This window comes from Lissotriton vulgaris, chromosome 1_1 (assembly GCF_964263255.1).
Source record: "Lissotriton vulgaris chromosome 1_1, aLisVul1.2, whole genome shotgun sequence".
Taxonomy (NCBI): domain Eukaryota; kingdom Metazoa; phylum Chordata; class Amphibia; order Caudata; family Salamandridae; genus Lissotriton; species Lissotriton vulgaris.
The window spans coordinates 8,855,919-8,883,594 of NC_141685.1; the positions used below are offsets into that span (position 1 = coordinate 8,855,919).

Consider the following 27,676-nt stretch of genomic DNA (forward strand, 5'->3'; position numbering starts at 1 on the left):
AGGCAGTGCCCTCAGCCGTCTGTCCTCAGGCAGTGCCCTCTGTCACATAGATCAGCAGTGCCCTCAGCCGTCTGTCCTCAGGCAGTGCCCTCAGCCGTCTGTCCTCAGGCAGTGCCCACAGCCGTCTGTCCTCAGGCAGTGCCCTCAGCCGTCTGTCCTCAGGCTGTGCCCTCATCCGTCTGTCCTCAGCCGTCTGTCCTCAGGCAGTGCCCTCAGCCGTCTGTCCTCAGGCAGAGCCCTCAGCTGTCTGTCCTCAGGCAGTGCCCTCAGCCGTCTGTCCTCAGGCAGTGCCCTCAGCTGTCTGTCCTCAGGCTGTGCCCTCATCCGTCTGTCCTCAGGCAGTGCTTTCATCCGTCTGTCCTCAGCCGTCTGTCCTCAGGCAGTGCCCTCAGCTGTCTGTCCTCAGGCAGTGCCCTCAACCGTCTGTCCTCAGGCAGTGCCCTCAGCCGTCTGTCCTCAGGCAGTGCCCTCAGCCGTCTGTCCTCAGGCTGTGCCCTCATCCGTCTGTCCTCTGGCAGTGCCCTCAGCCGTCTGTCCTCAGGCAGTGCCCTCAGCCGTCTGTCCTCAGGCAGTGCCCTCAGCCGTCTGTCCTCAGGCAGTGCCCTCAGCCGTCTGTCCTCAAGCAGTGCCCTCAGCCGTCTGTCCTCAGGCCGTGCCCTCAGCCGTCTGTCCTCAGGCCGTGCCCTCAGCCGTCTGTCCTCAGGCAGTGCCCTCAGCCGTCTGTCCTCAGGCAGTGCCCTCAGCCGTCTGTCCTCAGGCAGTGCCCTCAGCCGTCTGTCCTCAAGCAGTGCCCTCAGCCGTCTGTCCTCAGGCCGTGCCCTCAGCCGTCTGTCCTCAGGCCGTGCCCTCAGCCGTCTGTCCTCAGGCAGTGCCCTCAGCCGTCTGTCCTCAGGCAGTGCCCTCAGCCGTCTGTCCTCAGGCAGTTGTAGGAGAGTAGGGTCTGCAATCCTATGATCACCCAGATTTTTGCTTTTGTTTCACTGGTTTACGACTTTCTCTGGCTGTGGGCCTGCCAATCAGACCCACAACCTGGCTGTTCTCTTTCTAAATTACGAGATGTACCCTAGGTGCATTTACCAATTGGTACTGGGCCACCTTATCAGACCCCGTAACGCAGGGCATAGGTGTACCCAGGGCCGCCAGGGGCTGCAGCATGTATTATGCCACCCCTGGCTGGCCTCCTAAATTTGACACAACTGGCTGCATGACAGCTGGGGCGAAGACGTGTAATCACCCTTTGCTTTAGATATAGTAGCTCTATATCTAACCATACAATGGACACCCGAGTTCCTATCAGTCACTCCTATGGCAGGCCTTAACAATCCTGAAGGCAGAGTGCGTGGGCTCGTGTGAACTAGGTTCTGGCCCGAGCCGAGCCCGGTTGCAGCTTGCGGAGTCAAGGTCCAATGGCTGTTCCATGATAACGCGTACCACAGCGGTAACTTCGGTGTCGCGTTATCAAGGCATGTCGAGTAAGGTGTCATACGAATCGGGATGCTGCCCCCTCACCAATTCTGGCGACGAGGTTAGCATTCCGCCCTTCTAGAAGGACACGACATGCACGTAACTGTGAACCCCGGTTAAAGTTAACTAAAGCCTCAGCTCCACAAAATGGATGCTGCCACCACAGACACGAGTCTGACCTCCTGCTGCTGGGAGTCCTTCCAGCGAGGAGAGCTTGGACAAAGGGTTTCCTGTCGAGGGCGGTGTTCGCACCGTCCCAGACAGGGTTTGTGTATTCTGGGTAGGTAGGGCTTTTGCGAGAAGGTGACTGCGGAGTGGCACCCCGGTGCTCACTACGCATCTGCCGGTTAGAACCAGTTCCAGGGGCACCAGCCCTGGCCTGGGGAAAGTCCGGTAGGGGAGAGGGGTGTAACTACCCCCCTTCCTGGTCCCACCCTTAGGGCAGGACCTAGTCATGTACCCACCCCTTTCTTTAGAATAAAGGCCGGAGCGGGGACCCTTCCAAATTAGATCATCTTTGAATCAAGAACTACTTTCTACGAAAGGACATTCAAGACTCTTCTCAAGATTTCTCCCTTGTGACTAAGGAGTAGTCACCCTGCATCAGCGGGCACCATCTAAGAACTCTGCGGTTTGCTGTAAGTCCTTCCTCAAGGAATCTGACGGCCCAGCTCGACGAGAACCGGCTTCCCTGGCACCTCTGACCTCTACCCACGCCATCAGCTCAGCTGTGATCTGTGGGTGCGACGAGACCTCGAGGGACCGGCCATCATCAGAACCTGCACGCTCTTAACCAGCACGACCATCGAAGCAATTCTCTGGTGAGTGCTCTGGGGTCCGAGAAGCCCCGACCCTGAGCCGCTCCAGCACCGAAGCGCAGTCTCCCAGCATCTCCACGATCTGCGTGGGGCCCTTCTGCTCGCTGCTCAGCACGTTGTCTGGTCACTAGCCGCTGGCTCGTGCCCTTCTGTGACGACATCCGACAATCAACGCTGCTGGTCTGGTTGCTCCAGACTGGCCCTTGCTTCCATCTTTGCGAGAAGCACCCCGGACCCTCCTGGTCCTCTCAAGACGCCATCTTAGGCCCACCACGTGGCCCTGAGATCTGCCAAGGCTTGTTGCCCCATCCTGGGCCCAGCGACGCCGACAGCATCATCCTTCGTGGGACAGCTCGCACCTCCACCGTGGTCGCCGACAACGCCTCCTGGTCCGTGAGACTGCAGAGCCTAGCGTCGCCCACTCACCTGGTCGAGGTGACGGCCAACCGGTGCCTTCCTGGTACCCTCTGACTACTGGCTAGTAGTACGAACTTGGTCCCCTCTGCTTTCAGGTATCATCAATCTCTGATCCAGGCTTGGATCTCTACGAACTATTCATCACTGGTCGCCGGCCAGCAACTCCTTTTCTTCCGGCTCCTGGCTCGTCAGCGAAGACCCCGACGCCTGTAAGACTTGTGCAGCCGCAGCCCTCGTGGCTAGGTAACTCGGCATTTCGGTGCCTGCATAGCCTCTTTACTCCAGGGTCCCGAGTCCCCCGCTTCCGACTTGCCTTATCGGGTCCGCCCGAGACCTTAAACTTTCCGTGTCCTCGGACACTTGTTTTAATTGTGCACTTGAAGTATTTTCCTAAGAGATTTGGTTTGTGCTTAGTACCCTGTCCTCATAAAGAGTACAGGGCTGTTGTGATTCTTAATAAATATCCTGTTTATTTTCATAACACTTGTGTGGTGTCCTTTCACTTGGTGTTCAAGGGGTACATGTGTGGTAAACAGCTGGCTTAACACGCCCTCTCGAGTCTTTAGCCTTAGACTGCTCGTATCCACGCTACTAGGATAGCTGGTCTATAGGTTGACTTACAACCAAACACCATAAGGGTCGTTGGAACGATACATAGCGGTCGCTAGAATAGCGAACGTTGCATATCGGGCCAACTTCTCACAGCAGTGCCCTCAGCCATCTGTCCTCAGGCAGTGCCCTCAGCCGTCTGTCCTCAGGCAGTGCCCTCAGCCGTCTGTCCTCTGGCAGTGCCCTCAGCCGTCTGTCCTCAGGCAGTGCCCTCAGCCGTCTGTCCTCAGGCAGTGCCCTCAGCAATCTGTCCTCAGGCAGTGCCCTCAGCCGTCTGTCCTCAGGCAGTGCCCTCAGCCGTCTGTCCTCTGGCAGTGCCCTCAGCCGTCTGTCCTCAGGCAGTGCCCTCAGCCGTCTGTCCTCAGGCAGTGCCCTCAGCCGTCTGTCCTCAGGCAGTGCCCTCAGCCGTCTGTCCTCAGGCAGTGCCCTCAGCCGTCTGTCCTCAGGCAGTGCCCTCAGCCATCTGTCCTCAGGCAGTGCCCTCAGCCGTCTGTCCTCTGGCAGTGCCCTCAGCCGTCTGTCCTCAGGCAGTGCCCTCAGCCGTCTGTCCTCAGGCAGTGTCCTCAGCCGTCTGTCCTCAGGCAGTGCCCTCAGCCGTCTGTCCTCAGGCAGTGCCCTCAGCCGTCTGTCCTCAGGCACTGCCCTCTGTCACTTAGATCAGCAGTGCCCTCAGCCGTCTGTCCTCGGGCCGTGCCCTCAGCCGTCTGTCCTCAGGCAGTGCCCTCAGCCGTCTGTCCTCAGGCAGTGCCCTCAGCCGTCTGTCCTCAGGCCGTGCCCTCAGCCGTCTGTCCTCAGGCACTGCCCTCTGTCACTTAGATCAGCAGTGCCCTCAGCCGTCTGTCCTCAGGCCGTGCCCTCAGCCGTCTGTCCTCAGGCAGTGCCCTCAGCCGTCTGTCCTCAGGCCGTGCCCTCAGCCGTCTGTCCTCAGGCAGTGCCCTCAGCCGTCTGTCCTCAGGCAGTGCCCTCTGTCCTCAGGCAGTGCCCTCAGCCGTCTGTCCTCTGGCAGTGCCCTCAACCGTCTGTCCTCAGGCAGTGCCCTCAGCCGTCTGTCCTCAGGCAGTGCCCTCAGCCGTCTGTCCTCAGGCAGTGCCCTCAGCCGTCTGTCCTCAGGCAGTGCCCTCAGCCGTCTGTCCTCAGGCAGTGCCCTCAGCCGTCTGTCCTCAGGCAGTGCCCTCAGCCGTCTGTCCTCAGGCAGTGTCCTCAGCCGTCTGTCCTCAGGCAGTGCCCTCAGCCATCTGTCCTCAGGCAGTGCCCTCAGCCGTCTGTCCTCAGGCACTGCCCTCTGTCACTTAGATCAGCAGTGCCCTCAGCCGTCTGTCCTCGGGCCGTGCCCTCAGCCGTCTGTCCTCAGGCAGTGCCCTCAGCCGTTTGTCCTCAGGCAGTGCCCTCAGCCGTCTGTCCTCAGGCCGTGCCCTCAGCCGTCTGTCCTCAGGCACTGCCCTCTGTCACTTAGATCAGCAGTGCCCTCAGCCGTCTGTCCTCAGGCCGTGCCCTCAGCCGTCTGTCCTCAGGCAGTGCCCTCAGCCGTCTGTCCTCAGGCCGTGCCCTCAGCTGTCTGTCCTCAGGCAGTGCCCTCAGCCGTCTGTCCTCAGGCAGTGCCCTCTGTCCTCAGGCAGTGCCCTCAGCCGTCTGTCCTCTGGCAGTGCCCTCAGCCGTCTGTCCTCAGGCAGTGCCCTCAGCCGTCTGTCCTCAGGCAGTGCCCTCAGCCGTCTGTCCTCAGGCAGTGCCCTCAGCCGTCTGTCCTCAGGCAGTGCCCTCAGCCGTCTGTCCTCAGGCAGTGCCCTCAGCCGTCTGTCCTCAGGCAGTGCCCTCAGCCGTCTGTCCTCAGGCAGTGCCCTCAGCCGTCTGTCCTCAGGCAGTGCCCTCAGCCGTCTGTCCTCAGGCAGTGTCCTCAGCCGTCTGTCCTCAGGCAGTGCCCTCAGCCATCTGTCCTCAGGCAGTGCCCTCAGCCGTCTGTCCTCAGGCACTGCCCTCTGTCACTTAGATCAGCAGTGCCCTCAGCCGTCTGTCCTCGGGCCGTGCCCTCAGCCGTCTGTCCTCAGGCAGTGCCCTCAGCCGTTTGTCCTCAGGCAGTGCCCTCAGCCGTCTGTCCTCAGGCCGTGCCCTCAGCCGTCTGTCCTCAGGCACTGCCCTCTGTCACTTAGATCAGCAGTGCCCTCAGCCGTCTGTCCTCAGGCCGTGCCCTCAGCCGTCTGTCCTCAGGCAGTGCCCTCAGCCGTCTGTCCTCAGGCCGTGCCCTCAGCTGTCTGTCCTCAGGCAGTGCCCTCAGCCGCCTGTCCTCAGGCAGTGCCCTCAGCCGTCTGTCCTCTGGCAGTGCCCTCAGCCGTCTGTCCTCAGGCAGTGCCCTCAGCCATCTGTCCTCAGGCAGTGCCCTCAGCCGTCTGTCCTCAGGCAGTGCCCTCAGCCGTCTGTCCTCAGGCAGTGCCCTCAGCCGTCTGTCCTCTGGCAGTGCCCTCAGCCGTCTGTCCTCAGGCAGTGCCCTCAGCCGTCTGTCCTCAGGCAGTGTCCTCAGCCGTCTGTCCTCAGGCAGTGCCCTCAGCCGTCTGTCCTCAGGCAGTGCCCTCAGCCGTCTGTCCTCAGGCACTGCCCTCTGTCACTTAGATCAGCAGTGCCCTCAGCCGTCTGTCCTCGGGCCGTGCCCTCAGCCGTCTGTCCTCAGGCAGTGCCCTCAGCCGTCTGTCCTCTGGCAGTGCCCTCAGCCGTCTGTCCTCAGGCAGTGCCCTCAGCCGTCTGTCCTCAGGCAGTGCCCTCAGCCGTCTGTCCTCTGGCAGTGCCCTCAGCCGTCTGTCCTCTGGCAGTGCCCTCAGCCGTCTGTCCTCAGGCAGTGCCCTCAGCCGTCTGTCCTCAGGCAGTGCCCTCAGCCGTCTGTCCTCAGGCAGTGCCCTCAGCCGTCTGTCCTCTGGCAGTGCCCTCAGCCGTCTGTCCTCAGGCAGTGCCCTCAGCCGTCTGTCCTCAGGCAGTGCCCTCAGCCGTCTGTCCTCAGGCAGTGCCCTCAGCCGTCTGTCCTCAGGCTGTACCCTCAGCCGTCTGTCCTCAGGCAGTGCCCTCTGCCGTCTGTCCTCAGGCTGTACTCTCAGCCGTCTGTCCTCAGGCAGTGCCCTCAGCCGTCTGTCCTCAGGCAGTGCCCTCAGCCGTCTGTCCTCAGGCAGTGCCCTCTGCCGTCTGTCCTCAGGCTGTACTCTCAGCCGTCTGTCCTCAGGCAGTGCCCTCAGCCGTCTGTCCTCAGGCAGTGCCCTCAGCCGTCTGTCCTCAGGCAGTGCCCGTCCGTTTCTGGCGCTTCTCGGCGGTGTTAAGTTCTTCCTAGAGTTTTTAGCTGTTGAAATGAATGCAATGACTGCTGTTTATCTATCCCCCTCCTCTTCACTGCTTGATTTTGTCTCTCCCCGCAGTCTGGCCCCGGGCCGCCGTGGAGTTGTTGTTTGTCTCGGGCCCCCGGTCGGTTCTTCTGCTCCTCGTTCTTCTCGTGGGTGCTGCATCTCTTCTCCGTCTTTCTTGTCTTCCTTGTTTTGCTTCCGGTGCTTCTGCTCGTGCTTCTCTTTCCTGTCATGCGGGTGAACCGGCGCGAGCCCCGGATGTGACGTCGTGGGGGACGCCATGGGAAAGGCGCGGTTCCGGAGTCTGCGCGTCGGAAGTGACATCACTGCGTGCAGGAAAAGGTTGGAGGTTGGAGGTTAGGAGGTGCCACGGGCGGGGGTCCCTCGGAGTGGGCGGCGGGGGGCCGGGGTCTGCTTCAGACCCTCAGCCGCCGCCGGAGCTCGGGGGGGGGGGGGGTTGAAGCTCTGGCTGCGGGCGCCTGGCAGGGACCCCGGGGGTCCTCTCTGTCGACGCCATTGCAGTCCTGGTCTCGGCACGCGCTGCTGAGGTCAATCTCCAGCAGTGGGAGCCCTTCAAGAGCAAATCGTGTTGTCGAGTCTCAGGGATATGGAAAATTTGCTCAGAAACCAAACTGTATTGTTAAATTGGGGGTGGTTGGAGGCTCAGCGCTGCTAATCTAAGAAGGATAGATGCGTCTTCACAGGCGAGGAGCGCCGTGTGTGCTGACAGCGGCCAACATCTGGAAAGAACACCTTCAATACACCCCAAGGGGAGACGAGTACAAGCCCAGGCTAAGAGGACTTCTTGCAGAGCTGCCAGAGCTGAGAAGGGGTGCGAGGGGTCTGGTGCTGCCCCCCCTCGGCTTGGAGTGGACACTGGCTGTTTCCAAGCATCAAACCCCTCCCTGTGTCTGAGTCTGTCCTTTGGCCGTCATTTGCTTCTCTTCCCAGTACCTTTCATAGACTGCACCTTGGAATCACGGCCATTAACGGCCCCCTGAGCGCCGGCTCCAGCCCCCGGGCAGACAGCACTGATGGCTTCATTCTGATGGATGCAGGGTGCGTGCAAAGCGCCTGAAACCAGCAGAGAGACCTGCGACAAGCAACTACGGTCAGGAGGAGTCGGCAATAGACACACTGAGAACAACACGAGGGCCTTTAATATGCTGCACCTTGGAATCATAGCCATTAACGGCCCCCTGAGCGCCGGCTCCAGCCCCCGGGCAGACAGCACTGATGGCTTCATTCTGATGGATGCAGGGTGCGTGCAAAGCGCCTGAAACCAGCAGAGAGACCTGCGACAAGCAACTACGGTCAGGAGGAGTCGGCAATAGACACACTGAGAACAACACGAGGGCCTTTAATACGCTGAAGCTGCACCTTGGAATCAGGGCCATTAACGGCCCCCTGCGCTCTGGCTCCAGCACTCGGACAGACAGCGCTGAAGGCAAAGCGCCTGAAACCAGCAGAGAGACCTGTGAAAAGCAACTGTGCTCAGGAGGAGTCAGCAATAGTGCACACGAGTGCTGAGTGAAAGTGCTTCAGCTGTGGGAGAGTGGGGGAGCGACCGTTCGGGACGAGGTCCAGGCGGTCACAGTCTTGCTTGGGGGGTGGAGATCCCTCTGTTCGTGAGTGGGAGGGTCAGCTGGGAGGCGGTAGCGGGGAGGCGGGCCAGGGGAAAGCATAGCAACAAAATGGTGGGAGGGATTCAAAGCGAAACCCAGCACAATGCCCGCAATGAAGGAGGGCTTACCAAAAATCAATAATGCACAAGCGCTATTAATTTAAACAGCTATTCAGTCGACAGAGCTGCGATATCACAAGCGCTATAAACTACGATGCACAAGCTCTACCACAAGCGCTATAAACTACGATGCACAAGCTCTACCACAAGCTCTATAAACTACGATGCACAAGCGCTATTAATTTACACAGTTATTCAGTCAACAGAGCTACGATACCACACACGAGTGCTGAGTGAAAGTGCTTCAGCTGTGGGAGCGTGGGGGAGCGACCCAAAATGCAACAGTGCAACCATAATGGCCGCTTTCTATGTCATAGCAAGGCGGCAGAGACTACTGGCAGCAGGAGAGAGGGAATGGCTAAGAGAGGAGCAGGTGTACAGGCAGAGGATAACACTTTTCCACATGACAGATCCAGAAATATTCCAAAGGTACAGGCTACAACCCCAAACAATTCTGAACCTGATCCAGGACCTGCACCCACTCCTGGAGCACCCAACCCCAAGGGCACACGCCATCCCACCCCATGTGCAGGTGTTGTGCAGCCTACACCTGCTTGCCTCTGGGAGTTACCAGAGCGTGGTTGCTGTGGCAGGTGGCGTGTCCCAGAGCTGCCTGTCCCGTTTCTTCAGGAGGTTCCTTGATGCCATGATGCAGAGGATGGAGCATTATATTGCATTCCCTGACACACCTGCGGAGTTTGCAAAGACCAAGACTGATTTCTATCAACTGGCACACTTCCCTCACGTGATTGGCTGCATAGATGGCACCCACATACCAATCTGCCCACCTGCAGCCACAGAACACATATACAGGAACCGGAAGTCCACGCACTCCATCAATGTGCAGGTCATATGCAACGCAGGCAACATGATCACAGACATCGTGGCTAAATTCCCTGGTAGTACCCATGATTCATACATATTCCAGAATAGTGGGATATACACACGCTTAGTTGCTGGAGATTTTGGGGACGGCTACCTGCTAGGTAAATGGTTTTTACACACCCTGACATTTACAGTACATGAATGTATCGTGATGAGTCAACTAATGCCAATCTTTCTCGCCCCTAGGTGATAGTGCCTATGCCCTGCGGTCCTTTGTGCTCACCCCCTACCTCAACCCATCCACCAGGAGAGGCGATACAATGTTGCACACAGATCTACACGCAACGTTGTAGAGCGCACATTTGGACTCCTCAAGAGCAGGTTTCGCTGCCTCCACAAGAGAGGAGGGGCACGCCAGTATACTCCAATCCAGTGCTGCAAAATCATTGCGACCTGTGCCATGTTACACAATCCTGCCACCAAGGAAGGCACAGAGGTGGAGATCACTTACCATGAGGACATAGATGATGACACAGAACAGGCAGAGCCCAATGCCAGAGTGGCAGCACCAGCAACAGACGGAAGACTGAGACGGGCAGAGATCACACAGCAATATTTCTAGGTGAGAAATGAGACACAGACAAGTTGCGCTTGTGTTGCACGTAGTTTTATTATCACTACGCCATAGCAATATGTCCACACATTGATCCATGTGATCCCTTTCAATGACCATTACTAGGTGGACACGGTTGACTCCACCGTGACCTGTCCGTTGGTGGGGAGGCATCATTGTCTGCGTCCACGGGGCTTTGTTGGTGTGCTGGCTCAGTGGGAATTATCCTGCGGCTCCTGCGACATCCCAGGACTGGAGTGCTAGCGCCACTCCTGCTGGTGGAGCCCTCACTCTCTTCCATCATTGTGTCTCCTGTAGCTGCTGCCTGCCGGGTGAGCATCAGCTCCATAGCAGATTTTAGGCGGTCTGTCCCTCTGGACAGATCTGTGCAGCAGTGGACTACAGCATCTTGCATTGCCACAGATCGTCTACACAGCATGGAGGTAGCAGTCGCAAAGCGGTTGAGTACCTTACTCTGCTGTCGCAAGTCCCCCCGCACCTTGTGCCTATTTAGATGGTCCCTGTCCAGTTTATCACACAGCACAGTCATGCACTGTGTCATGTCAGACATGTGACTTGCCAGCAACTGTATGCCATCTGAGATGTTACTCTGAGATGTACCGCGCTTAGAGCGGATCATTGTTCTTTGGGAAGGGCAACACACCGCCAGAACGGCGGACATCTTTGGTGAGGGACAAGAATTGGCTGGTCTAGTCGTCAGAAGGACGCTAGACCAGTACTTAAGGCAGCCATGTTGACGCGCAGCGGGCACGCCTGTGCCCGTCCGTGCACCGACGGGCTCGGGGGCAGGGACTTCTGGGCAAATGCGCTCCTACACCTCGGAGGACTTGCGCAACCTTGATAAGGGTGAGGCACGCCTGGATAACGACACCCTGTTGAAACTAAAAACATATGCGATCTATAGACCACTGAATACTACACCTTCAGATGCATACTCCACTCTGAAAATAGCGAGCCTAAACACCAGATCACTCCATTGCCACCACGTTGAGGTCTATAACCTGTTGCAAAATAACGACACAGATATATTGACCTTAACAGAGACCTGGATGAGCGAGAGCTCAATGCCAGACATCCTGGCCGCTCTTCCTAGCGGCTATGATGCTTTATGGCAAAATCGCCCAGGGAACACACGGGGAGGTGGGGTAGCTGTGATATTTAAAAAGGTTCTGTCAGTGGAAATTCTACTATCAGAGACAGTCGACCTGGCTGATTTACTTGGGGTGAAAGTTACAGTAAACAGCTCATGTTGGGTGGTGTTAGCGGTTTACCGCCCTCCCAATGCAACCCCTATATTCCAGGACCTATTTGACCCCATTATATCAGATCTCTGCACCCGCTACTCGAAAATTTTAGTCACAGGAGACTTCAACTTGCACTGGGATAAACCCCACTGGGACGTACCTATGCATCACTTGGACACCCTGATGTCAGCGTTGAATTTTACACAAATCGTGAAGGTCCCCACGCATACCAAAGGTCACACCCTTGACCTGGTGTGGACTACAGACCCGTCCCTAACACTGAAAGAGGTAGCCCCATGTATCTGGTCTGATCATTATTTAATATCCTGCGAGATACGTATCAAGGGCCAAATAATTAAGCCAACATCGGAGGTCAGAAAAACTCGCAAATGGGCAGAGGTCGACTTGAGGACCCTGACCAAGGTTTTCCTGCCTAGAGACTGCCCTCCGAGCTTAGATCATAGTCTGGATCAGCAATACGCGGATCTAACGCGATGCCTGACACTAGCTATTGACCAGATAGCACCAATGAAAATGAAGGTGATAAAAGGCCCGGGTAAGGATGCCCCATGGTTCACGCCAGCACTGAGGGACCACAAAAAGAAACTCAGAGCCCTAGAAAGAGGCTGGAGGAAAACTAAAGAGGACTCAGCCAGGAACCTCTACCGAACCTCTTTGAACGCATATAAAAAACATATCACTCTCGCCAAAGCCGAATACTACGAATCTCGTTTAAGTAAGGCAGCCAACGTGCAGAAAGAGACCTTTAAGATCCTGTCAGAGTTGACTAAAAAACCAGACAGTGTTCAGTCCCCCATAAACTGCAATTCCTTTCAGGGATATTTCCTGGAGAAAGTAAGAACCATCATCCAGGACATAAAAAGTGGGATTCCTAACGGGATGGCCATACCTATGGGCCCTCGTAAACAAACTGACTGTTCTATCACACTGTTTCCAGAGATTGACACCCTGAGTCTGCAGCAGTTGATGGATAGAAAACATCATGTACATCATGTGCATCGCGCTCAGACTCCGCGGAAGCACCAGTCAGATGACTTGAGCTACAACATAAGAAAGGCAATGGGAGTCGTCTGGGGGAAGACCTTACTATTGGGGGAATCTTCTCCCTGAATTTACTCTTAGAATAGCCATCTTTGTCCACTTGGTCATAAGGGACTTCCCAACCCCTTGATTGTACTTCTATATCAGTGTCTGGGAGTTTACGGTCTTCCCTTTGATCGGGCTTTCTGCATGCAGTTGCCTTCTCATCGTAACCAGAACATCCCCACCTGAGACCTCCCGGGGGCCTCTGGTACGCCCAAGGGCACAGTCAACGCTTGGCCCCTTGTCAGCGCCACCCTGTTCCGAAGAGACAACAGAAGCAGCCAGTCATATTATTAGGTTTTTCTTATTCACAGTAATGTTTTGATGACTCTGCTGGGTAAAGAGATGTTCCGGGTCCAGTTTTGCATAAAAGTCAGTGACAGATGCAGTGAATGAGCCAGCAGTAAGGTGCTCAACGTTTGATTGGCTTAGAGAGATGTGCTGTTTACTCTACTGGCTCTGTTGAGTGGAGTGGCGGACGCGTGAACCGGGGCCCATATTTGTACATAGAGGTGGAGCCGATAGCTGCCCACTTGAGTCGTCCCCCAGTCCTTAATTTGTCTGAATTTGTTATTCAAAATTACAAGTTTCTTGGTCAATTGTTGCAGGCATGATCAAGGTTCGCGCTTCGATGGTCCGTCAATACCTGAGACTCTAAGGACCAGTCGCGGCCAGTACAGGTAACATGGGGGGGAGGGGGCAGTTTGACAAATGGGTGATGATCAGGGGATATTCCCTCGTGGTCGTCTGTCGTGACCCCCTCCCCCCAAACTGTCTGACCTCCCACCATGCTTACCTGCACGGGCCGCTCCTGCTAAGGACACGTCCTTCCTATGGCATGCTATGACTGAAACTCAACCGAGGCATGTATTTAGCGTGTGCAGGTGGTGTCAGTCAGCTGAGTCAGTTGTGGTGCATGAGCAAGGGTAAGGGCAAGGTGAGGACAGAGCAGGTCTTATTGCATATTATGGGTGCCCCAAAGCTATACTTCCAGGGTATTAATCCCCCCGGCTGTCCTGTACCTGTTCGTTCTATCTGGTCATGCATATTGACACGAAAATTATAACATTCGTTTGTCCTGAATACATGGCTTTCTGGTGATAAAGGTGCCGCTCACAAGTTTAGATTCGCATCATCACATGTTGTATTTCCAATGTGGGGGGTGAGAGGCCTGAGAGCGCAAGGTCACTCATTCCTTTTTCAATTTAATTCCGTTCACTGAGGAAAAGAAAATAGGCGCCGAGTGATCAGTGAACAATTGTGAGCTGAAGACGTTTCAGGGTGAAAATACAAGCGCAGGAGCCGTCGGCCCGTGGCCAGGGGCTGCATTTTTCTTTCCCCTGTTCACCGCTGTTTTCGGGTTAGTTGAATATCGTGTTCCAGATCGCTGCCAGCGGACCCAACGCACCCAATGAGATCGCTGCCAGCGGACCCAACGCATCCCATGAGCTCGCCTCCAGCGCACTCGGCGCACCCCCTGTTCCCGCCGCCAGGACCCTCTGCTTGGCCTCTTCACGGGAAGGCAGCTCTCCATCACTCCTCCCAGCTCTGCGCCTCTCATCCCTGATCTTTCTCTCCTGACTCCGGATCGCCTCCTCCGCCTTCTCAAACCTCTCATTTGTGTAGCAGGAGCCCCCGTTGCCCTCCACCATCCTCAGGACCATTGAGATGAGCGCCTCCACCTGCTGATCCCTCAGAGCCCCCTGAGCCTTGTTGTTGAAGCCCAGGCAGCGCCCCCCGCAGGCCTCGACCGCCGCTCTCAGGCTGGGATCCGCGCCTCCGATGAACTCTCCCAGGGTGAGTCTATCCAGGTCATCCATCCGAGTGAACAGCACCAGCGTGAACCTCCAGGCCTCCTCCCCGAACAGATCCCGGATGTCCCGGACGGCCTTCGCCTCCTCCGGGGTGAAGCGACCCGCTTGTATCACCAGGACGATGGCGTGGGGGCCGGGGGCCGCCATCACTGCATATCGAGCGGCCTCTCGAGTGAACACTGAATCTGGCACCTGGAGGTCAAGAAATCTGGAGGTGTCCACGACCACCACCCTTCGCCCGTCCCTCACACAGGACCCTTCCTCGCATTCACTTGTGACTGAAGCTGAGAACAGTCTGGACTTAAACTCTCTCCGCCCCAGGATGGTGTTTCCGGTCGCACTTTTCCCCGCTCCCGTCTTCCCGACCAGGACAATCCTCAGCTCACGGGGCCCTGGGAAGAGAAGAAAACACAGGTTACACAAGGTCACACTCAGGTCACAGAGGTCACGCATAGCTCACACACAGGTTACACAACGTCACACTCAGGTCACAGAGGTCACGCATAGCTCCCACACAGGTTACACAACGTCACACTCAGGTCACAGAGGTCACGCATAGCTCCCACACAGGTTACACAACGTCACACTCAGGTCACAGAGGTCACGCATAGCTCACACACAGGTTACACAACGTCACACTCAGGTCACAGAGGTCACGCATAGCTCCCACACAGGTTACACAACGTCACACTCAGGTCACAGAGGTCACGCATAGCTCACACACAGGTTACACAACGTCACACTCAGGTCACAGAGGTCACGCATAGCTCACACACAGGTTACACAACGTCACACTCAGGTCACAGAGGTCACGCATAGCTCCCACACAGGTTACACAACGTCACACTCAGGTCACAGAGGTCACGCATAGCTCACACACAGGTTACACAACGTCACACTCAGGTCACAGAGGTCACGCATAGCTCACACACAGGTTACACAACATCACACTCAGGTCACAGAGGTCACGCATAGCTCACACACAGTTACACAACGTCACTCAGGTCACAGAGGTCACGCATAGCTCACACACAGGTTACACAACGTCACACTCAGGTCACAGAGGTCACGCATAGCTCCCACACAGGTTACACAACGTCACACTCAGGTCACAGAGGTCACGCATAGCTCCCACACAGGTTACACAACGTCACACTCAGGTCACAGAGGTCACGCATAGCTCACACACAGGTTACACAACGTCACACTCAGGTCACAGAGGTCACGCATAGCTCCCACACAGGTTACACAACGTCACACTCAGGTCACAGAGGTCACGCATAGCTCACACACAGGTTACACAACGTCACACTCAGGTCACAGAGGTCACGCATAGCTCACACACAGGTTACACAACGTCACACTCAGGTCACAGAGGTCACGCATAGCTCACACACAGGTTACACAACGTCACACTCAGGTCACAGAGGTCACGCATAGCTCACACACAGGTTACACAACGTCACACTCAGGTCACAGAGGTCACGCATAGCTCACACACAGTTACACAACGTCACTCAGGTCACAGAGGTCACGCATAGCTCACACACAGGTTACACAACGTCACACTCAGGTCACAGAGGTCACGCATAGCTCCCACACAGGTTACACAACGTCACACTCAGGTCACAGAGGTCACGCATAGCTCCCACACAGGTTACACAACGTCACACTCAGGTCACAGAGGTCACGCATAGCTCACACACAGGTTACACAACGTCACACTCAGGTCACAGAGGTCACGCATAGCTCACACACAGGTTACACAACGTCACACTCAGGTCACAGAGGTGACGCATAGCTCACACACAGGTTACACAACGTCACACTCAGGTCACAGAGGTCACGCATAGCTCACACACAGGTTACACAACGTCACACTCAGGTCACAGAGGTCACGCATAGCTCACACACAGGTTACACAACGTCACACTCAGGTCACAGAGGTCACGCATAGCTCACACACAGGTTACACAACGTCACACTCAGGTCACAGAGGTCACGCATCGCTCCCACACAGGTTACACAACGTCACACTCAGGTCACAGAGGTCACGCATAGCTCACACACAGGTTACACAACGTCACACTCAGGTCACAGAGGTCACGCATAGCTCCCACACAGGTTACACAACGTCACACTCAGGTCACAGAGGTCACGCATAGCTCCCACACAGGTTACACAACGTCACACTCAGGTCACAGAGGTCACGCATAGCTCCCACACAGGTTACACAACGTCACACTCAGGTCACAGAGGTCACGCATAGCTCACACACAGGTTACACAACGTCACACTCAGGTCACAGAGGTCACACATAGCTCACACACAGGTTACACAACGTCACACTCAGGTCACAGAGGTCACGCATAGCTCACACACAGGTTACACAACGTCACACTCAGGTCACAGAGGTCACGCATAGCTCACACACAGGTTACACAACGTCACACTCAGGTCACAGAGGTCACGCATAGCTCCCACACAGGTTACACAACGTCACACTCAGGTCACAGAGGTCACGCATAGCTCCCACACAGGTTACACAACGTCACACTCAGGTCACAGAGGTCACGCATAGCTCACACACAGGTTACACAACGTCACACTCAGGTCACAGAGGTCACGCATAGCTCCCACACAGGTTACACAACGTCACACTCAGGTCACAGAGGTCACGCATAGCTCACACACAGGTTACACAACGTCACACTCAGGTCACAGAGGTCACGCATAGCTCACACACAGTTACACAACGTCACTCAGGTCACAGAGGTCACGCATAGCTCACACACAGGTTACACAACGTCACACTCAGGTCACAGAGGTCACGCATAGCTCACACACAGGTTACACAACGTCACACTCAGGTCACAGAGGTCACGCATAGCTCACACACAGGTTACACAACGTCACACTCAGGTCACAGAGGTCACGCATAGCTCACACACAGGTTACACAACGTCACACTCAGGTCACAGAGGTCACGCATAGCTCACACACAGGTTACACAACGTCACACTCAGGTCACAGAGGTCACGCATAGCTCACACACAGGTTACACAACGTCACACTCAGGTCACAGAGGTCACGCATAGCTCCCACACAGGTTACACAACGTCACACTCAGGTCACAGAGGTCACGCATAGCTCACACACAGGTTACACAACGTCACACTCAGGTCACAGAGGTCACGCATAGCTCACACACAGGTTACACAACGTCACACTCAGGTCACAGAGGTCACGCATAGCTCCCACACAGGTTACACAACGTCACACTCAGGTCACAGAGGTCACGCATAGCTCACACACAGGTTACACAACGTCACACTCAGGTCACAGAGGTCACGCATAGCTCACACACAGGTTACACAACGTCACACTCAGGTCACAGAGGTCACGCATAGCTCACACACAGTTACACAACGTCACTCAGGTCACAGAGGTCACGCATAGCTCCCACACAGGTTACACAACGTCACACTCAGGTCACAGAGGTCACGCATAGCTCCCACAAAGGTTACACAACGTCACACTCAGGTCACAGAGGTCACGCATAGCTCCCACACAGGTTACACAACGTCACACTCAGGTCACAGAGGTCACGCATAGCTCACACACAGGTTACACAACGTCACACTCAGGTCACAGAGGTCACGCATAGCTCACACACAGGTTACACAACGTCACACTCAGGTCACAGAGGTCACGCATAGCTCCCACACAGGTTACACAACGTCACACTCAGGTCACAGAGGTCACGCATAGCTCACACACAGGTTACACAACGTCACACTCAGGTCACAGAGGTCACGCATAGCTCACACACAGGTTACACAACGTCACACTCAGGTCACAGAGGTCACGCATAGCTCACACACAGGTTACACAACGTCACACTCAGGTCACAGAGGTCACGCATAGCTCACACACAGGTTACACAACGTCACACTCAGGTCACAGAGGTCACGCATAGCTCCCACACAGGTTACACAACGTCACACTCAGGTCACAGAGGTCACGCATAGCTCCCACACAGGTTACACAACGTCACACTCAGGTCACAGAGGTCACGCATAGCTCCCACACAGGTTACACAACGTCACACTCAGGTCACAGAGGTCACGCATAGCTCCCACACAGGTTACACAACGTCACACTCAGGTCACAGAGGTCACGCATAGCTCACACACAGGTTACACAACGTCACACTCAGGTCACAGAGGTCACGCATAGCTCACACACAGGTTACACAACGTCACACTCAGGTCACAGAGGTCACGCATAGCTCACACACAGGTTACACAACGTCACACTCAGGTCACAGAGGTCACGCATAGCTCCCACACAGTTACACAACGTCACACTCAGGTCACAGAGGTCACGCATAGCTCCCACACAGGTTACACAACGTCACACTCAGGTCACAGAGGTCACGCATAGCTCCCACACAGGTTACACAACGTCACACTCAGGTCACAGAGGTCACGCATAGCTCACACACAGGTTACACAACGTCACACTCAGGTCACAGAGGTCACGCATAGCTCACACACAGGTTACACAACGTCACACTCAGGTCACAGAGGTCACGCATAGCTCACACACAGGTTACACAACGTCACACTCAGGTCACAGAGGTCACGCATAGCTCCCACACAGGTTACACAACGTCACACTCAGGTCACAGAGGTCACGCATAGCTCCCACACAGTTACACAACGTCACACTCAGGTCACAGAGGTCACGCATAGCTCCCACACAGGTTACACAACGTCACACTCAGGTCACAGAGGTCACGCATAGCTCACACACAGTTACACAACGTCACTCAGGTCACAGAGGTCACGCATAGCTCACACACAGGTTACACAACGTCACACTCAGGTCACAGAGGTCACGCATAGCTCACACACAGGTTACACAACGTCACACTCAGGTCACAGAGGTCACGCATAGCTCACACACAGGTTACACAACGTCACACTCAGGTCACAGAGGTCACGCATAGCTCACACACAGGTTACACAACGTCACACTCAGGTCACAGAGGTCACGCATAGCTCACACACAGGTTACACAACGTCACACTCAGGTCACAGAGGTCACGCATAGCTCACACACAGGTTACACAACGTCACACTCAGGTCACAGAGGTCACGCATAGCTCCCACACAGGTTACACAACGTCACACTCAGGTCACAGAGGTCACGCATAGCTCACACACAGGTTACACAACGTCACACTCAGGTCACAGAGGTCACGCATAGCTCACACACAGGTTACACAACGTCACACTCAGGTCACAGAGGTCACGCATAGCTCCCACACAGGTTACACAACGTCACACTCAGGTCACAGAGGTCACGCATAGCTCACACACAGGTTACACAACGTCACACTCAGGTCACAGAGGTCACGCATAGCTCACACACAGGTTACACAACGTCACACTCAGGTCACAGAGGTCACGCATAGCTCACACACAGTTACACAACGTCACTCAGGTCACAGAGGTCACGCATAGCTCCCACACAGGTTACACAACGTCACACTCAGGTCACAGAGGTCACGCATAGCTCCCACAAAGGTTACACAACGTCACACTCAGGTCACAGAGGTCACGCATAGCTCCCACACAGGTTACACAACGTCACACTCAGGTCACAGAGGTCACGCATAGCTCACACACAGGTTACACAACGTCACACTCAGGTCACAGAGGTCACGCATAGCTCACACACAGGTTACACAACGTCACACTCAGGTCACAGAGGTCACGCATAGCTCCCACACAGGTTACACAACGTCACACTCAGGTCACAGAGGTCACGCATAGCTCACACACAGGTTACACAACGTCACACTCAGGTCACAGAGGTCACGCATAGCTCACACACAGGTTACACAACGTCACACTCAGGTCACAGAGGTCACGCATAGCTCACACACAGGTTACACAACGTCACACTCAGGTCACAGAGGTCACGCATAGCTCACACACAGGTTACACAACGTCACACTCAGGTCACAGAGGTCACGCATAGCTCCCACACAGGTTACACAACGTCACACTCAGGTCACAGAGGTCACGCATAGCTCCCACACAGGTTACACAACGTCACACTCAGGTCACAGAGGTCACGCATAGCTCCCACACAGGTTACACAACGTCACACTCAGGTCACAGAGGTCACGCATAGCTCCCACACAGGTTACACAACGTCACACTCAGGTCACAGAGGTCACGCATAGCTCACACACAGGTTACACAACGTCACACTCAGGTCACAGAGGTCACGCATAGCTCACACACAGGTTACACAACGTCACACTCAGGTCACAGAGGTCACGCATAGCTCACACACAGGTTACACAACGTCACACTCAGGTCACAGAGGTCACGCATAGCTCCCACACAGTTACACAACGTCACACTCAGGTCACAGAGGTCACGCATAGCTCCCACACAGGTTACACAACGTCACACTCAGGTCACAGAGGTCACGCATAGCTCCCACACAGGTTACACAACGTCACACTCAGGTCACAGAGGTCACGCATAGCTCACACACAGGTTACACAACGTCACACTCAGGTCACAGAGGTCACGCATAGCTCCCACACAGGTTACACAACGTCACACTCAGGTCACAGAGGTCACGCATAGCTCCCACACAGGTTACACAACGTCACACTCAGGTCACAGAGGTCACGCATAGCTCACACACAGGTTACACAACGTCACACTCAGGTCACAGAGGTCACGCATAGCTCCCACACAGGTTACACAACGTCACACTCAGGTCACAGAGGTCACGCATAGCTCCCACACAGGTTACACAACGTCACACTCAGGTCACAGAGGTCACGCATAGCTCCCACACAGGTTACACAACGTCACACTCAGGTCACAGAGGTCACGCATAGCTCACACACAGGTTACACAACGTCACACTCAGGTCACAGAGGTCACGCATAGCTCACACACAGGTTACACAACGTCACACTCAGGTCACAGAGGTCACGCATAGCTCACACACAGGTTACACAACGTCACACTCAGGTCACAGAGGTCACGCATAGCTCACACACAGGTTACACAACGTCACACTCAGGTCACAGAGGTCACGCATAGCTCCCACACAGGTTACACAACGTCACACTCAGGTCACAGAGGTCACGCATAGCTCACACACAGGTTACACAACGTCACACTCAGGTCACAGAGGTCACGCATAGCTCACACACAGGTTACACAACGTCACACTCAGGTCACAGAGGTCACGCATAGCTCACACACAGGTTACACAACGTCACACTCAGGTCACAGAGGTCACGCATAGCTCCCACACAGGTTACACAACGTCATACTCAGGTCACAGAGGTCACGCATAGCTCACACACAGGTTACACAACGTCACACTCAGGTCACAGAGGTCACGCATAGCTCACACACAGTTACACAACGTCACTCAGGTCACAGAGGTCACGCATAGCTCCCACACAGGTTACACAACGTCACACTCAGGTCACAGAGGTCACGCATAGCTCCCACACAGGTTACACAACGTCACACTCAGGTCACAGAGGTCACGCATAGCTCCCACACAGGTTACACAACGTCACACTCAGGTCACAGAGGTCACGCATAGCTCCCACACAGGTTACACAACGTCACACTCAGGTCACAGAGGTCACGCATAGCTCCCACACAGGTTACACAACGTCACACTCAGGTCACAGAGGTCACGCATAGCTCCCACACAGGTTACACAACGTCACACTCAGGTCACAGAGGTCACGCATAGCTCCCACACAGGTTACACAACGTCACACTCAGGTCACAGAGGTCACGCATAGCTCCCACACAGGTTACACAACGTCACACTCAGGTCACAGAGGTCACGCATAGCTCCCACACAGGTTACACAACGTCACACTCAGGTCACAGAGGTCACGCATAGCTCCCACACAGGTTACACAACGTCACACTCAGGTCACAGAGGTCACGCAAAGCTCACACACAGTTACACAACGTCACACTCAGGTCACAGAGGTCACGCATAGCTCACACACAGGTTACACAACGTCACACTCAGGTCACAGAGGTCACGCATAGCTCACACACAGGTTACACAACGTCACACTCAGGTCACAGAGGTCACGCAAAGCTCACACACAGGTTACACAACGTCACACTCAGGTCACAGAGGTCACGCATAGCTCACACACAGGTTACACAACGTCACACTCAGGTCACAGAGGTCACGCATAGCTCCCACACAGGTTACACAACGTCACACTCAGGTCACAGAGGTCACGCATAGCTCACACACAGGTTACACAACGTCACACTCAGGTCACAGAGGTCACGCATAGCTCCCACACAGGTTACACAACGTCACACTCAGGTCACAGAGGTCACGCATAGCTCCCACACAGGTTACACAACGTCACACTCAGGTCACAGAGGTCACGCATAGCTCCCACACAGTTACACAACGTCACACTCAGGTCACAGAGGTCACGCATAGCTCCCACACAGGTTACACAACGTCACACTCAGGTCACAGAGGTCACGCATAGCTCACACACAGGTTACACAACGTCACACTCAGGTCACAGAGGTCACGCATAGCTCACACACAGTTACACAACGTCACTCAGGTCACAGAGGTCACGCATAGCTCACACACAGGTTACACAACGTCACACTCAGGTCACAGAGGTCACGCATAGCTCACACACAGGTTACACAACGTCACACTCAAGTCACAGAGGTCACGCATAGCTCACACACAGGTTACACAACGTCACACTCAGGTCACAGAGGTCACGCATAGCTCACACACAGGTTACACAACGTCACACTCAGGTCACAGAGGTCACGCAAAGCTCACACACAGTTACACAACGTCACTCAGGTCACAGAGGTCACGCATAGCTCACATACAGGTTACACAACGTCACACTCAGGTCACAGAGGTCACGCATAGCTCACACACAGGTTACACAACGTCACACTCAGGTCACAGAGGTCACGCATAGCTCACACAACATCACACTCAGGTCACAGAGGTCACGCATAGCTCACACACAGTTACACAACGTCACTCAGGTCACAGAGGTCACGCATAACTCCCACACAGGTTACACAACGTCACACTCAGGTCACAGAGGTCACGCATAGCTCCCACACAGGTTACACAACGTCACACTCAGGTCACAGAGGTCACGCATAGCTCACACAAAGGTTACACAACGTCACACTCAGGTCACAGAGGTCACGCATAGCTCCCACACAGGTTACACAACGTCACACTCAGGTCACAGAGGTCACGCATAGCTCACACACAGTTACACAACGTCACTCAGGTCACAGAGGTCACGCATAGCTCACACACAGGTTACACAACGTCACACTCAGGTCACAGAGGTCACGCATAGCTCACACACAGTTACACAACGTCACTCAGGTCACAGAGGTCACGCATAGCTCACACACAGGTTACACAACGTCACACTCAGGTCACAGAGGTCACGCATAGCTCACACACAGGTTACACAACGTCACACTCAAGTCACAGAGGTCACGCATAGCTCACACACAGGTTACACAACGTCACACTCAGGTCACAGAGGTCACGCATAGCTCACACACAGTTACACAACGTCACTCAGGTCACAGAGGTCACGCATAGCTCCCACACAGGTTACACAACGTCACACTCAGGTCACAGAGGTCACGCATAGCTCCCACACAGGTTACACAACGTCACACTCAGGTCACAGAGGTCACGCATAGCTCACACACAGGTTACACAACGTCACACTCAGGTCACAGAGGTCACGCATAGCTCACACACAGGTTACACAACGTCACACTCAGGTCACAGAGGTCACGCATAGCTCACACACAGGTTACACAACGTCACACTCAGGTCACAGAGGTCACGCATAGCTCACACACAGGTTACACAACGTCACACTCAGGTCACAGAGGTCACGCATAGCTCACACACAGGTTACACAACGTCACACTCAGGTCACAGAGGTCACGCATTGCTCTCACACAGGTTACACAACGTCACACTCAGGTCACAGAGGTCACGCATAGCTCACACACAGGTTACACAATGCCACACTCAGGTCACAGAGGTCACGCATAGCTCACACACAGGTTACACAACGCCACACTCAGGTCACAGAGGTCACGCATAGCTCACACACAGGTTACACAACGTCACACTCAGGTCACAGAGGTCACGCATAGCTCACACACAGGTTACACAACGTCACACTCAGGTCACAAAGGTCACATATAGCTCACACACAGGTTACACAACGTCACACTCAGGTCACAGAGGTCATGCATAGCTCACACACAGGTTACACAACGTCACACTCAGGTCACAGAGGTCACGCATAGCTCACACACAGGTTACACAACGTCACACTCAGGTCACAGAGGTCACGCATAGCTCACACACAGGTTACACAACGTCACACTCAGGTCACAGAGGTCACGCATTGCTCTCACACAGATTACACAACGTTACACTCAGGTCACAGAGGTCACGCATTGCTCTCACACAGGTTACACAACGTCACACTCAGGTCACAGAGGTCACATATAGCTCACACACAGGTTGCACAACGTCACACTCAGGTCACAGAGGTCACGTATAGCTCACACACAGGTTACACAACGTCACACTCAGGTCACAGAGGTCACGCATAGCTCACACACAGGTTACACAACGTCACACTCAGGTCACAGAGGTCACGCATAGCTCACACACAGGTCACACTCAGGTCACACTCAGGTCACACTCAGGTCACAGAGGTCACGCATAGCTCCCACACGGGTCACACTCAAGTCACACTCAGGTCACAGAGGTCACGCATAGCTCACACACAGGTTACACAACGTCACTCAGGTCACAGAGGTCACACATAGCTCACTCACAGGTCACACGCAGGTCACACTCAGGTCACACTCAGGTCACAGATGTCACGCATAGCTCCCACACAGGTTACACTCAAGTCACACTCAGGTCACAGAGGTCAAGCATAGCTCCCACACAGGTTACACAGCATCACACTCAGGTCACAGAGGTCACGCATAGCTCCCACGCAGGTCACACAACATCACACTCAGGTCACAGAGGTCACGAATAGCTCACACACAGGTCACACTCAGGTCACACTCAGGTCACACTCAGGTCACATATCGCCATGGGATTGCCCTAGCTAGAACAAATGGGTGCGCAATAAAGTGGAGCAAGGTAAACACCGAAAAATATATGCAAGACCTAGTCACAGGCGACCTTGATCTTTTTATGACATGCCTTGAGGACAATCCTAATCCCTCCTTGGTTGAAACAGCTTTTGGAAAGATCGCCATTAAAATAAGTAGCAACCTGGTTAGAAAAAGAAAGGATGGTGGTAGGGATAGAGTGGTGGGTTGGTTCAACTCCGATTGCACTAAAGCGCACTTTCATCTTAAGCAAACTCGAAGAAGGTGCCTAAAGATAAGTTGGAAATAAGGGGTGCGAGAGCAGCATATAAACACTCATTACAAAATCGTAAAAAGGAATTGAAGGAGGCTGCTTGGGAGACGTTATTAAAAGCTAGTTCCCTAAAGGACAACATCGCCTTCTGGAGAGAAGTTAATGCCCCCTTCTTTGTCGACAGGAATACGTATCTGATAGAGATTGCTATAGCGGAAACTGTCTGGGTCGATCACTTCACAGAGCTTTATAAAAAAGACGACCTAGGTAGTCTTGAAGCCCTCGACTCTGAGAATCATTTGACTCAAGGGACAATTCAGCAATGTGCCCCTGCAAATGCTTTCCTCCTAGAGATTGTTTTCACACTGCCAGAGGTGGAACTGCGTTAGGTGAAAGCTCAAAATGCAAAGCCCCAGGCCCGATGGGGTCCCGATCGATATTTATAAAGACAACATCACCCTATGGGCACCGCTCCTGACCAATGTTCTAAATAGTTATAACATCAATGGCTTTCCAACCACATGGCAGGAAGCAATAGTAGTACCCATTTTCAAAAAAGGAGATCGGCAGGACCCCAAATGTTATAGGCCTATATCCCTACTGGATTCTATGAAGAAAGTAGCTGGCCGAATCTTGTTAAATAGGCTACAGAATTGGGCTAATGCGGAGGGGATTCTTTCGAGGTTCCAATATGGTTTCAAATCAGGACTAGGCACCATTGAGCAAGGGCTTAAACTATCACTGATCATAGGCAAATACACGGCAGTTAAGATGGGGGACTTATTTATGATGTTTGTCGACTTAAGTTCAGCCTTCGACTGCCTTAGCCACAATGTCTTATGGAATACTCTGATCGACCTGGGGATTGATTTGAATATCCTTAAATTTATTAAAGAACTTTATTGCGGGGCGGGGGCTAGGGTCTGTCATAGGAAAAACGGGGAATGCACGGCGAAATTTGCAATCAAAAAAGGTGTCCGCCAAGGTTGCATACTTGCACCATTCCTTTTTAATTTATATATTAACGGAGTGGCTGATCATTTGTCCAACCTTGACGTAGATTACCCGCAAATTGGTGGCACAGCAGTGCCTATTTTACTATATGCAGACGATGCAGTCATAATGGCGAGGACCCAATTAGGCCTGCAGAAAGCACTAACCGGTTTCTCGGATTACATGGGTTATAGGGGCCTTAAGATAAATGTGGGAAAAACCTTCACTATGTGCTGCTCATCTAAACATAAAATCCAATGTAAAGCTTTTTAAAATAAATCAAAGATAAATCTAACGAAAACATTTTCATACCTGGGTATAATTTTTAACAGTAGGGGTACATGGACAACAGCTGTAACCACCCGAAATTTGGCATTCTCACGAGCCATAGGCGCACTTAAGCATTTTGCAAATAAACTGGGAGGGAAACCTGTCCGCATCATGCTAGATATCTACTCAGCTAAGTGCGTGCCAACAGTGATCTATGGTGCTGGAATCTGGGGGTTGTCAGATTGTCAAGACATACAAATCAAGGAAAATTTATTTCTACGCTACCTTTTATCTGTACCGAAGTCGACCTCTACAACTATCTGTCACAAGGAGCTCGATCGGGTCCATATAACTGATCTAATTAAGATTAGTCCAATAATCCTTTGGCACAAGATATGGACCACAATGGATACTGCCTTCAATAGAGATATTATTAGAGACCGCATGAAACAAGCAGGGTCAAAAAATATTAAGTGGCTCTCCTATGTCAGAAAGTTCTTACTTACCCTGGGTCATCCTGAACTCTATGATTCTCCTGAAACATGTTCTTTAATTTCAAAAAAGGCGCCTTTATCCTTCATTAGATTGAATATAGTTGATTAATTGCTCAAATTCCACATGTAAAATGTTAACCTCGTATCTTATTATGAAATTTTACTTTTATAAATATAAGGGATTTTTATTCTCAAACTGCTTTTTTAGCTGATGTTTGTAACTGATGTACGCTATGTGCTTGGAGCATGGGCTACGAGCCCTGAACGGCCGAACCCAATCAGACCGTGTTCCCGCCATGACGTTTAATAACGGGCGAAGCAAAAGTCGCATTGACTACGTCATCTGCAGTTTATCGATATGGTCATCTTTCAGTGACATGGTAGTTACACCCAGGATAGAAAGCGACCACGA

The 27,676-nt window shown here is 53.9% G+C and overlaps 1 protein-coding gene across 1 annotated transcript in view; it reads right to left on the minus strand.

Moving 5' to 3' along the window:
* Positions 1–9,843: 9,843 nt before the first annotated feature.
* Positions 9,844–27,676, minus strand: part of LOC147736949 (GTPase IMAP family member 4-like) — a 54,067-nt gene continuing 36,234 nt past the window's right edge. Inside the window, exon 2 of the mRNA XM_086953968.1 lies at positions 9,844–14,379. Coding sequence (XP_086810094.1) covers positions 13,535–14,379 — 845 coding nt within the window. The 3' untranslated portion in view covers positions 9,844–13,534. The remainder of the gene's footprint in view (positions 14,380–27,676) is intronic.